The sequence below is a fragment of the Peromyscus maniculatus genome, chromosome 7, assembly GCF_049852395.1.
Source record: "Peromyscus maniculatus bairdii isolate BWxNUB_F1_BW_parent chromosome 7, HU_Pman_BW_mat_3.1, whole genome shotgun sequence".
Lineage (NCBI taxonomy): Eukaryota > Metazoa > Chordata > Mammalia > Rodentia > Cricetidae > Peromyscus > Peromyscus maniculatus.
The window spans coordinates 35,114,782-35,128,827 of record NC_134858.1 but is presented as its reverse complement, the minus strand read 5'-3'; the positions used below and the strand labels follow the sequence as shown (position 1 = coordinate 35,128,827).

Genomic DNA, 14,046 nt, shown 5'->3' with positions numbered 1-14,046 from the left:
ATGTCTACTCATTCCAGGTTAGGGAACCAATGGCAGTACAAAAGTGAATACTAGCAAATCAATGAGTTTATTAGGGTCACTTACAGGAATATGGGTGAGGAATTACAGGAGCAGGAATGGCTCATATACAGCTCCTTCACCAAAACCCAACCCCAGCATGGGTGGTGCCTCATGAAAGCTGGGAACTTTGGGCTCACTGCACAGTTCTCAGGTATCTTGACAGACTGGAGAGTCTCTTTCGGGCAGCACATTTGGTGTGCCTCTTCCAAGCAGCTCAGCTGGCCACTGCTTCTTCCTGGTCTCACTCTGTCTCTTCCAGGCAGCTCATCTGTGTTGGGCCTATTCTAGGCAGCTCAGCTTGTCTGAGAATGTCTCTCCAGGATGCTCACTGCTTATAAACATGTGAGGAGAGAGAGGTCTAGAAAATTAGGTCAATTTCAGAAACTTACCGAAGCAATTGAGTTTTTCACTTCCTGAACTTAAAGAACTTCCTTGCAGATGGAGTGTTTCATCTTCCCTTAGAACATCTTGTGTCTTGAGGAGCTTCTCTCCAAAGTGGAAGGTTTTATGGGAGACGGAGTTGCTAAACCACACCCTACATTTCAGTCCTAAGCAACTACTGACTGACTAGACTAGTTTTTCCTATTTTTAAAATTATAAAATACGTTAGCTACTTTAATATGAAGTTCCTTTCTCTGAGCATGAAGTTTGAGGTTTGTTCGTGCTGAGATTCTTTGCTGTGTGTATCTGTCCCTTGTCATTGCTAAATAGTATTCACTCACATGAATATATTAAAATTTGTATGTTCATTCACCACTTGGGGAAAATTTGGATTGCTTCCAATTGAAGGCTAAGATAAACAAAGCTGCTATAAATGTCCATACACAAGTTTTTATGGATATATGCTTCCAACTGTGTTTTAGTAAATACTTAGAAGTGGATTTTCTGTGTCAAGTAGAACATCTAATTTTAACTTTACAAAAAATCATTTGCAGTGTTTTCTAAAGTAGTTCTGCCATTTTACTCTTTAAGAAGCCATAAATGATGACCTAGTGTGCTGATCAGTACTCAGTATTGTCAGTGTCTTTAATTTGTCCAATAAGTAATTTATTTATTCTGTTGGATGTCTAAAAGCATAGTGATTTTATCTGCACTTCCTTTATCATTCATAATATCATAGCATCATTCACATTCACATCCTTTACCTGATTACACGTTGTTTATTGCGTGATTATGGTTTCTAGATAACGAGTCTGGACATGAGTACAAACACAGCAGGTGTCACCATCGTTTTCTTTCCCTATTTCTTCACTTGCCTTAAATTTTTTGTCCAAAACCCAAACTATACAAATATATATAAGCACCTACATCTGCTACTTTAGATTCTAACTCAGCAAACCCACAGCCTCTACCAAGAGAATGTGGGCCATATGCAAATTAAGGCTTCTGCCTTTCCTGGCTGTGGAGCTAGCTTACCACATTTCCCAGGAATGGTTCATTAGTGCCCCGCCACCACTTCCTGTGACCACAGCAAGGAGAGAACTATCATTTCTCCCTCCTGACTCTTGAAGATGAATGAAAACGAGAGGTAAGATCCTCTTCCTGAAGACTCACTTCTACCCTCCAATACCAATCCAGGGCACTTTACAGAAATCCAGGTGTCAGCTTCCAAGGGTATTAGCAATATTCAGGAGTGCACTTTGTTTTCTAAGTACAGGCATCTAAAGACAAGGATAGGAGAGACAGGCAGGAAGGCTGTGTCTGAACATTTGGCTAACCTGGGGCAAATAAGCAAATGCTGCCCCATCAGTGTGGTGTGCTCCAATGAGAAAACAGGAACAGAGGACTGCCAAAGAAACAAGGAGTCGGCATAAACAGTTGAGTAAGAGACGTCCAGACTCTCCGACTCCTCTGTTCTAGCTCCAGGTGGCCTCAAAGCCATTTTCCTGTCTCGACTTCTGTTTTTCCAACATTTGAGCTAAGTTAGTCTGCTTTGGTCAACTCCTATAAGAACTCCTTGGTCACAGCAGCTCAAACATTGCTTGTTACAAGAAATGAAGTTCAGCCGGGCGGTGGTGGCGTATGCCTTTAATCCCAGCACTTAGGAGGCAGAGCCAGGTGGATCTCTGTGAGTTCAAGGCCAGCCTGGGCTACCAAGTGAGCTCCAGGAAAGGCACAAAGCTATGCAGAGAAACCCTGTCTCAAAAAACCAAAAAAAAAAAAAAAGAAAGAAAGAAAGAAAGAAAGAAAGAAAGAAAGAAAGAAAAGAAAAGAAAAGAAAAAGAAAAAAAATGAAGTTCATCTTGTCGGGCAAGCAGGCGGGCAGCAAGCCCGTCAGAGCCACGCATCAGTAAAACTCTTATCTCTCTATGCTGAGTGAAGCCATCAGAAGAACGGGATTGGGCCAAGGAGGCCAGACCTGTCCAGGAGTCTGTTTTACCTGGTTTCTGATATTTAAATGATCCCTGTCACCCAACATGAGGAAATAGTTCAAGAAAGCCTAAGACAGGAGAAATTGTTTCTGTTTATTAGAGTAAAATAGCCAAAAGTGCATTCTTTGCTGATTTTTTTTTAATTCATATTTCTAGTCATCTAGCACTTGGGGTGCTCAGGGGAAAAGAAGTCTTCCCATCAGGATACCAAAAATACTAAATAAAAAGGTTAAAAGTAAAAGTATTCAACTACTAATAGGTTTACCTCATCCTTAAAATTCAATGCAAATAAATTGCTTCTTCTAATAAACAGATGTTTGATGATGCCTTGGTAAATAAATGCATCCCCCGAAGTATTCACTGCCTCCTTAAACCACCCAGAACCTTGTTTGGTTATCCCAGGTCACAGATTTCTCCATCAAGACTCAACTACTTAAATTCACCCTCCACCAAAAAAAATCTAAATTCTAAATTTTCTTAAAATAATACATAATTTTACATTCATTGTCTTTATAAACACTAAGCCCCTGGAAGTCCTAATGCAGAGATTCATGGTACAGAGTTCCACACATGGCAATCAGTACTACCTCAATGAGAACCACATAACACAGTAATATTTTTCCCTTTTCACTTGGCCAAGACTGACTTAAAGAACTTTTCTTCTCTTGTCTTCTTTAACAACAATAGCAGAATTGGAATATGTTTTTGAAGAGTTATGTTATTTTTTAATAGAATCAGATTCTAATTTGTTGCCAAAGCTGTAAAAGGGAAATCAGAAAAAAATGATAATGTTGCAAGAAAACACAGCATAAAGAAACAAAAAGCAAATGGGAATCCAACCAACTAGATTTGAATGCATTCGTGGAACCAGATAGTTTTGACCCCCTGCGTAACAATATATTTCTGAGTCCCCAATGGGTAATATCTGAGGCTAAATTAAACTGCTTCTGAGACCTTTTCAGCACTAAGTAGTCTAAAGAACTATAAAATATGTATAAAATCAAGAAATCTGGAAAGAGTTTGGAGAGAGCAAAGGTCAGAAAGAATAGACCTATGTTAAACTCTTGTTCAAAAGTTAAAATGTGAAACTCTGTTTCTGGGATAGATGCAGCTCACTGGTAAGGCAATTATCCCGTATGCATAAAGACCTGAGTACATTCCCTAGTGCCACAAACTTCTTGTGGAAGAGGAGAAAATTTAGTAAAACCTTGAACCCCTCATGGTAACATTGAATCTTCTTATCTAAGCACCTTCTTTCCACAGGAATACTGCTCATTGACCAGTCATACCACTGAAGCTCATTACACTACTCCTCAAGAAAATATTCTCTTGCCCAAGGTTTTCCTCAAAGCAACTTTGACATCCTTATTTCTCAAGCTATAGATCAGAGGGTTCAACATGGGCACCACAATGGTATAGAACAGGGAAGACACTTTTCCTTGGTCAAGGGACAAAACAGAAGGTGGCTGAAGGTACATGAAAGCCCCAGAACCAAAGAAAAGACAAACCACAATCATGTGGGAGCTGCAGGTGCTGAAGGCCTTGGACCTGCCCTCTGTGGAATGCATGCGAAGAATGCTGGAGAGGATGAGGGCATAAGAAATGAAGATGGTAACAATGGGCACACCGATATCAAAACTCACAAAAATAAGGACTACCAACTCATTCACATAGGTACTAGTGCAAGAGTGTTCCAGAAGAGGAAGGATGTCACACATGTAGTGGTTGACAAGGTTGTCAGCACAAAAGCTCAGTCTCACCATGGATATTGTGTGGGCCATGGCTCCAACAAAGCCCATCACATACACACCAAGCAAAAGGAGTAAACACACCTGGGGAGACATGGTGATCATATACATCAGAGGGTTACAGATGGCAACATACCGGTCATATGCCATGGCTGACAGAATGAAGGACTCAGAGATTACAAAGAAACAGAAGAAAAAAAGCTGGGTCATACAACCGGAGTGGGAGATGATGTTCTTCTTTGAAACAAAACTCATCAGCATTTTGGGGGAGATGGTAGAAGAGTAACAGGAATCTATTAAGGAGAGATTGAAGAGAAAGAAGTACATGGGGGTGTGCAAGTGAGGGTTCAGCCCTATCAGGGAGATCAAACCCAGGTTCCCCACCACAGTGACCATGTAGAAACCTAGGAACAGGAAGAAGAGGGGCATGCGGAGTCCTGGCTGGTCTGTCAGGCCTGCAAGGATGAACTCAGTCACAGAGGAATTCTTGATAGTCATTCTTCTCAGGAGGGAGGCCTGCATGACAGAGAAGAGGACCAATGGAGACAAAGAAACATCATCACCGTCATCACAAACCTAAGTCCTCTTCATGAAAATGGAATCCAAAGGAGAGGTGAGCTCTGGTAGGAAGGCTTAAGTATATTTAAGGTGAATAGTTGTGAACTAACATGTGACTCTAATTTCCAGAGCACATTAAAGGGCTACACTTAACCTCCAGAATGAAAGCAAGGTTTGGGGTACATCTTTTAGACTCACAAATCAGTCCTTTAACCATACACTCCTGCCTCCAGCCTCTACACCAGTTACTAAAATCTAGACCTCCTCTCTGCAGTGAATGCTAACAAGTAGAAGACACCCTGGCTCTGGGTCAGCACTATACAGTAACAAGTTGAAGTACTGTTTCCCACAGTCTCTTAACTCAACTGCACATAAGTTTAGTAATGATGTTCTAGGCTAACACTCATTGAGGAGTTACTGTCAAAGGCTCTAAGTTACTGTCACTATACAGAAATCTTCACTTTACAGATGAGACACAGAGTACTCAAAGTCACAAACCCTCCAGACATCAGGCAGAAGGGGAGCTCCAGCAGTCCCACACAGAGTGCATTCCGAACCTGTTTTTCACAGCTGGTCAGGATCACACAGGCATGTAACCTTCCTTTGCTTGCAGCAGGGATGTTCTGCCTACTGTCTCTCCTCTGAAGTGTTCTGGAGGAGATAAAGACCCAGTGAGTAGAGGACAACAGCTTGGAGCTCCAGACCTTCTCTTGTCCCAGGCCAAAGCTCAGAGTCTCAGGTTCATCTTGTAATCCTCTCTGTACTGAAAACCTTGACTTACAACTGTTGTTTATCCAATGACCCTCCAGCTTCTAGTAAGGAGGCAGCTTCTGCCCTGTGAATAACAGAGTAAGAGTGTCTGATCTCAGTGGCCTGTTTATGAAGACAGAGGCTCCCTCAGGACCATTTCCTCAGAGTTTCACTCCCCAAGGAAAAATAAATGTTTGTTTCTTCTGCAGAATTCCATGTTTGCCTTTTAGAAACAATTCTTTCTGACAATTAACAGTTATAATAGCTGGGTAGGGAATGATCCTGGGTCCTGAAATATATACAAATTTTCAAAGTGAGAAACTTGAAGCTTATTATAAATACAATAAAGTAATTAGAAGTAGTCCAGGATCCAAAAACAAAAGTACGTTCAATAAATGCAGAGCAGTTTGACCTGGAATTAGAGGTAAAGACTTTAAAATAACCACTTGAATTACATTTTTAATTTACATAAAAGGGGAAAATGAGATAACAAATAGTACATTCCAATAGAATATAAGAAACAACAAAATACCAAATGAAAATTTCAAAGCTGAAAGTTTTTATAGGAAGTTAGGAATTCAGTGAATTAATATCAAACTAGGTAAAATCACACAAAGTATCAGTGAAATCAGAGACAGAATTAATAGAAATCAGCTATACTAAATTCTATCCTATTCACAATAGTCTTCTCTCTCTCTCTCTCTCTCTCTCTCTCTCTCTCTCTCTCTCTCTCTCTCTCTCTCTCTCACACACACACACACACACACACACACACACACACACACACACACACACACACGAATAAACCTAAACAAGGGGGGAAATAGACCTCTATATGATAGTTGTTCTTGGTTGTAAACATGACAAAAATCCCATCAGCTGGGCACAACTGAGAAGGATTTATCTTGGTTGATCACTTGAAGTGAAAAGACAACCCTAAATCTGGATCTTCTGATATGAGAAGATCCACCTTAAAGGCCACACCTTCTGGTGGCAGCCTGTTTAAAGGACATGGAAGAATGAAGCACTTTGCCTGCTTGCCCTCACTGTCTCTGGCAAGTTCATTCCTTCACTGGCATTAGATATAGCAGGGCACCAGACCTGCAGACAACTGACTCCATGATGGAAGAACCATTCAGGCTGTAAAACCCATCATGTAGACAGCATCAACTGCCAAAAAATGAAAACAAAGACCTAATCCATCAAAGCCCATAGTTCTAGAAAAGTATCTAAATGAACTAACCTTGTTTTTTGGCTTCTGTAGTTCTGCTTCTAGCTAATTGTTCTAGGTAACTGAAGTATGTCAACCCAGGACATGGTTTTTATGCTTAAAAGCTTACCCTGTGAAAGGCTCAGTGCTACACTGGGATCCCAAGCACCCAGTATAGTCACCTGACAGCTAATAAGCCTTTCTATTGGATTAAACCCATGTCCAGGCAGTCTTCTCTATTGAATATCCCACAACACAGAGCCTACATCTTCAAGATTCCAATGTATACTGAAGGCCAGCTGAGATATCCAGCCTCATGGACTGAACAACCACTGGATTCTTGGACTGTCTATCAATAGACAGCCATTGTTGGACTAGCTAGAAAATAGCCTGTAAGTCAATCTAATCAATACTGTGTGTATATACAGATGGACATAGATATATTCATTCAATCAATCCTCTTCCTATAGAAAACTTTGACTAATATACTGAAGAAATTGGCAAAGACACCAGAAGATGGAAAGACCCTTCATGCTCATGAGCAGAATTAATCTTGTGAAAATGTCCTTCAAAAAAAAAGGAATTTGCAGATTCAATCAAGATTTCAGAGCCATTATTTAAAGATGTAAATAAAATAATCTCAAATTTTATATGGAAACACAAAAGTCTAAAATGAAATCCTGAACAAAAGGAATGCTGCTGGATGTATCACCATCCATGATTTCAAATTATACCACAAAGCTATAGCAATAAAAAATTAAAATGAATAAATAAAAGCATGGTACTGGGACAAAAATAGACACATGGATCAGTGGAACAGAGTAGGGGATCCAGATAAAAATCCATGCAACTATAGCTAGAGTGAGGTCACATGAGTAGTAATGGCCCCCATAAACTCATATGTTGAATATTTAGTCATCAGGGAGTGGCACTATTTGAGAAGAATTAGGAGGTATAGTCTCGTAGTAGGTTTGGCCTTTTTGGAAGAAGCGTCTCACTGAAAGTGGGCTTTGATGTTTCAAAAGTCTATGCTACTGGCCAATCAGCATTTTATTTATCAATCAATCATAGCAACATATATTCACGGTATACAAGACATCCCATAGCAGAAATCCACTGTATTATAACCCAAATAAAAAAAGAGAGAGATTTAGTGACATTACCCTGCATAGCTGGATAATGCCACTCTACTCTTAGAAGCAGTGGATGATTTAAAAAATCCTCAGTCCCCAATGTGAGTTGGTGAGGGAGCAATAGAAGCTGCCAAACAGTGCATGATACCCCTTCAATAGGTATACCATCAAGTAGGATGCCTATTTTCCTTCATCTGATGTTATCTCAGATTTTACAATGACAAATTCTGCTGTAATGAATGTGAATTTTTGAAGTCATGACAATTTTTATTTCATTTTTAATCATCATAAAATTGCATAGTATGTGCATATGTACATTATAAAATTATTAAATAAGGATGATGAGCTTGTCTATTACCTCCAATACTTATTATTTCTGTATGATGAGAATCTTCAAAATCCTCTCTCCTAGTTATTTGGAAGTACATAATGCATTGTTACTATTACATCAAGTCAATTGTGCAGTAGCAGGCCAGAGCTTGCTCCTCCATTCTTCCTATTGCTTGTATCCATTGGCAACCACATTCTGTGCCCTTTCTCTGTGCTCTCCCAGCTTCTAGTGGCAGTTATTCTATTGTTGCCTTCTGTGAGGTCAAGGTGATCAGGGTTCATGTGAGGGAACTCACTCAGCATCTGCTCTTCTGTGCCTGGCTATCACATTCATCTTCTAAATATAAGCTCCTAACCAGTAACATTGCTGTTTGTAATCATGCATTCTGTAAGAATACTGGATTTGTTCTCACTAAATATTTTTTTTCAATGGCATTCCTGCCAGCAGTATTAACATACCCTTTTCCCCATGTTTTCTAATGATTTCTTTACAAATTGAAACAATTGGAGACTAAGATTTCCATCCTGATATATTAATCTATAGTTCTTCATTTATATACAGTTGTCTTAGTTCCTTTTCCTGATGCTGTGATAAATCATCCTGACCAAAGCAACTGAAGGATATAAGAATTCCTTTGAAGATAGGAGCTTAAGGCAACTAGGCACTTTGTATCCACATTGAGAAAGCAGAGAGCTATGATTGTTTGTGCTCAGCTTTCTCTCCATTTCATTCATTCCAAGACCCCAGTCATGGAGTGGTGCTACGCACGGTGGGTGGAGCTTCCCACCACAGTTCACTTGACTGATGTAATCTCTCACACTTAGGATCAAAGTCTCTACTAATCTAGAGAGATCCCTCACAAGTCTGTCATGGAGCTTGTCTCCTGGATAAACAGCTATCCTGTCAAGCTGATAATCAACATTAACCAACACATAACTTATGCCCGTGACACAGTCTCGGGCTCTTGATCAGGTTTGCTTTCTCTGTCAATTAAAGAATTAAAAGGCAGGAAATGTCCAGTGCAACAGATAGCAGAGGAGAAAGCTTGAACACCCCAGACGCAATCAGCAGTTAAGAAAGGTGTTTTGGGGGTGAGGAAACACACATACAGCAGGCTCACAAAGAAGAAGACACTCGGTGAAGCAGATCAGATACCCAGGAAACCGAGAATCAATCTCTTCTGGAGGCCCGGGGTTCCTAAAGTCTCTGAAGAGTTTTCTTCCCCTAGTTTGGGTTTGGTCAGTTTGAAGAAAGAGGGTGGTTGGCTGGCTGGGAACTGTTGTGTAGCACATCCTGCCCTGTCCTGAACTTATTGAGCCAGTCCATCAGCAGAGGGCCTATTGTTAGGAGACAAAAATACAAGACATTTGCGGTTTTTGCTGTGTTTTTATTTCTTGTTATTGAAAATAGATTCTTTTCTCATACATTATATCCTGATTACAGTCTCCTCTCCCTCCAATCCTTCCAGTTCCTCCTCACCTCCCATCCTCTCCAGATCCACTCCCTTTCTGTGTCTCATTAGAAAAGAACAGGTGCCAGGGAGTGGTGGCACACGGCTTTAATTCCAGCACTCAGGAGGCAGAGGCAGGTGGATCTCTGTGAGTTCGAGGCCAGCCTGGTCTACAGAGTGAGTTCCAGGACAGGCTCCAAAGATACACATAGAAACGATGTCTCAAAAAACAAAAAATAAAAAAAAGAACAGGCTTCTAAGAGATAACAACTACAGATTATAAAATAAAATATAATAAGATGAAACAAAAACTTTCATATCGAAGTTGGATACAGCAACCCAACCAGAGGAAAGGAGTTCCAAGAGCAGGCAAAAGAGTCAGAGACCCACTCATTCTCACAAGTGGGACTTCCATAAAAATACTAAGCTACTAGCTATAATATACACACACAGGACTTGGTATAGACCCATTCAGGCCCTGTGCTTGCTGCTTCTGTCTCTGGTGAGCTCATAAGCACCTTGCTTAGTTGATTCTGGGGGTCTCATATTCTTTGTGTCCTCCATCCCCTCTGCCTTCTCTTCCACAGGATTCCCTGAGGTCTGAGGGTAAGGATTTGATAGAGATCTCCAATTTAGTCTTTCTTGATGCATAATGTCTAGCTATGGATCTCTGCATCCATTATCATATGCTGCTGGAGGAAGCCTCTCTCTGATGATCTTTGGTAATAACCAGATAAGTCCTAGTGTATGAATATAGAAGAATAACACTAGGAATCATCTCATTGGTTTGGGTTGGGTTTTTTGTTTTTGTTTGTTTGTTTGGTTGGTTGGTTGGTTTTGTTTTTTTGTTTTGTTTTGTTTTGTTTTGTTTTGTTTTGACCAGTCATGTTTGCTTTTATCCTAGGTCTTTGGGCTATCTAGTCTCTGGTTCTTGGGTACCCAAGAAGTGTTGGGTATTGGTTCCTTCTCATATAGTAGGTCTTAAGTCAAATCAGATATTTGTTGGATACTGTCACAAATTCTTTGCCACCATTTGCCTAGCATGTTTTGCAGGCAATACAGATTGTAGGTCAAGGTTTTGTGGCTGGGTTTGGTGTCCACATTTCTTTTTTGGTAGCCTGCAAAGGTGTTTTCTAGTACCAAAGAAAATATACCATAGAGGTGAAGGCTCCATGTAGGCACCAACTTAACTTCTCCATGTTCAGTGAGTTGTGTGGATGTTGTTGGCATCAATGTGATCCCACTGTCAGTTTGTGGAGAGCAAACTTTTGTTCTAGCATCAGCTTGAATATTTTGGGGTTTTCCATGGGACTTTATGGTGATATTTTATTTTGTACTAAAATGTTAATTGTACGTTAATAAATAAAGTTGCCCAGGGGTCAGAGCTATTAGAGCCATAACAAGAGCGTGGCGGTGGTGACGCACGCCTTTAATCTCAATACCATAGAAGACCTGGAAGTCTCTACAGACAGGCAGTCATGTGTTTGGGTTTACAGCCAATGAGAAGGCAGAACAGAAAGTCTATATAAAGTCAAACAGACAGGAAGTAGCTCTCTTTCAAAGAGGTCTCTTGGCAGAAGAGCTAGCTGCAGCAGGAAGGGTAAGGCTCTTAGCTCTGATCTCTTGGCTTTCTTCTTTGCATTGGTTCTGTGTTTATTATTTAACAAGACAGTTGGTTACATCTACAACACTTCTTTGTCAAACAACTCAACTGAATGCAACCCAGGCCCCTCACTGGAAGCCTTACCTAGCTCCAAGACATGGCCAGTTAAGACTCAGTATCCTCCATTACTAGGAGTCCTCATTAGGGTCACTTTCTTAGATTCCAGAAAGTTTCCACTGCACTGGGTTTCCATACCACCCTCCGAGTGTCCCCCATTTCCAGCCATCTCTCCCCTTGCTCCACATCCTCTCCAGCATGAACTACCACCTGTATTTTGAATCTGTCACTTGTGAATTAATGATGCAAACTCTTCTTTCAGTCATTCTCATCTCACTTTCTGTAACTTTTGATAATAAAGCATTTCAAATGACGGAGAGAGAACAGAAGCAGATAGCAATCTCGTAAATACCTCACGTCGGGAGAGAGAATGTGGCTGTAGCTCTCAGAGGTTCTGATGCCCGGCTACAGGGATTCCGCCACCCAGGGTTCTCTCTAGATTTGCCACTCTTCCTTCTCCCAAATAACTACAGGTTTACAGTTGTAGCTGCTCACCACTATAACCAGGTCAAGACTACAGTTGCACAATGTCTCCCGACTGCTGGTGTCCCTACTGTTAAACCAGGAATTGTCCTCTGGTGAATTTATTTTGCCCAGTAGAGACTCTTCCTACCTTGTGCCACTTCTGCAAGTTGCTCCAGGTATGAACTTCTGGTGATGGGAGATTTCATAATTCGGGTCAGGATTGGGTAAGGATAACCCCACAGGCAGGCAAAATGTATACTTAAGACACCAGCATAGTGAATGGCTTTAAAAATATACAAACTGTATGTATATTTTATTAATAAACAAGTTCTATAGAGAAAACTAGTATAATTTCAATGTATATGTAAGAACCCCTCAGTGCTTTAAAAAGTAAGTTTTGTTCTACATTGGATACAGTAGCACATCTCTCTCAAATGCAAGAATCTTAAGCAGAAAAATTAGGTTAAGTCCAGCATGAGCTACACACACAGGAAAGAGAGAAATACATACACAGAGAAAGAGATAAAAGTGGGGAGGGAGATAGACAGACAGACAGAGACAAAGACAGACTTAGTCTGAGTTACATATGGGTGGTCTTTACAAGGTGTTGAGAGCAGCTTTAAGCAACTTGTCCTCTTGCAAAACAGTTTCCTCCCGGTCTGGGGTTCTGATTGTTTCCTCTCAATGAGGGGTTTGACTCTCCACCATACTGCATTCCTCATCACAGCCACTTCCTTTCCTTCTTTCTCCACTTCTCTTCATTCTTCTCTGAAACCCAAGCCACACAGACATCAACAAGCTGCTACATTTGCTGCTTCAGATTCTAACCCAGCAAATCCATAACCTCTACCAAAGACAACTTGGGCCATGCAGGAATTGGGGTGCCAGTTCTCCATCCTGGGTGTGCAGCAAGCTTGGCACATGTCCCAGGAATGCTTTCCTACCATCTCTTCTCTCAATCCCAGGATGGAGGGAAGCATTGCTTCCTCCCTTCTGACCCTTCCAAGTGAATGGAAAATCACACACTCTTCCTCAGTCTCGCATACCCCACTGTTTCAGAAATACAAGCAGAAAACCTTCTACAAATGTCAGTTACCCTGGAAAGTGCACTTGGCTGTCTAATTACAGGTATCCTAATACCTACAGTCGAGTCAGCAGGGAAAAACTAGAAGGCTGAGTCAGAAAATTTGATAACGTGGCACAAGCAGGTAAGTGCTGTCTCTTTAATGAGGCCCAGGAGGTTCACGCTGAGACAGGGAAGCAATTCAAGAGACTATATGACCAGATAACAGTTTCACCTGTAGGGACTCCCAGAGCCCTCTCTCTCTCTCTCTCTCTCTCTCTCTCTCTCTCTCTCTCTCTCTCTCTCTCTCTCTCTCCTGTTCCAGCTCAAAGTCATAGTCCTGTCCCAACACCCCAACCTCTGTGCTCAGTTTTCTGCTCTGGTCGACCTTGTAGGACTTCTTGGTCACTGAGATCAGAATGTCTAGCACTGAGAACAGGGCACCTCTCAGACGTTGCATATTTTAGTAAATATAGGCCATCTCACTGAGAAAGAGGAAGGCAACAGGCCACTACAAGCAATCATTTATTTTATTTTGTTTTAATTCTTTTTTTTTTTTTTTTTTTTTTTGAGACAGGGTTTCTCTGTGTAGCTTTGCGCCTTTCCTGGAACTCACTCTGTAATCCAGGCTGACCTCGAACTCACAGAGATCTGCCTGCCTCTGCCTCCCGAGTGCTGGGATTAAAGGCATGGGCCACCACCGCCCGGCCAAGCAATCATTTATAAATTACTAAGAAACCACCACAAAAGAAATGACCAGACCACACAACCAAGATCTTGCCCACAAATCTGTTTTCGGTTTGAAATATTACCTGATTTTCTGGGTTTATTTTTTTAATGCTATTTTTCTCATTTGATTTTCTTTTGACAATTTCACTGGACATAAAGAAAACATCTGAAAGTATAAGAAAGAGTAAGCTATTTATTATTATGTACTAAACACCCAAAGTCTGCTCCTTCATTGATTTTTTTTTTAATTCATATTTCTAGCTGTCTGGTATAAGTGTTACAGCTCTGAGGGGAAAGGTTTCCCCAGTGCAAGTATTACAGTTCTGAAGAGAAAGGCAGCCTGATATTTAGGAATACCACAAATCTCGGGGCTCAACAAACCTCACACAAGAGATTTATTGGAAAGGAAGAACAGTGGCTGCCTCTGCTCAGGGGTGAAGCAGGAGAGAACTAAGCC

General features: G+C 41.0%; 1 protein-coding gene across 1 annotated transcript; it reads right to left on the bottom strand.

Moving 5' to 3' along the window:
* Window positions 1-3,745: 3,745 nt before the first annotated feature.
* On the bottom strand, window positions 3,746-4,678 carry LOC102922354 (olfactory receptor 8B8-like). Its single transcript, XM_006997067.4, has one exon. It carries the CDS (start codon window positions 4,676-4,678, stop codon window positions 3,746-3,748), a length of 933 nt encoding a protein of 310 aa, XP_006997129.4.
* Window positions 4,679-14,046: the final 9,368 nt, after the last annotated feature.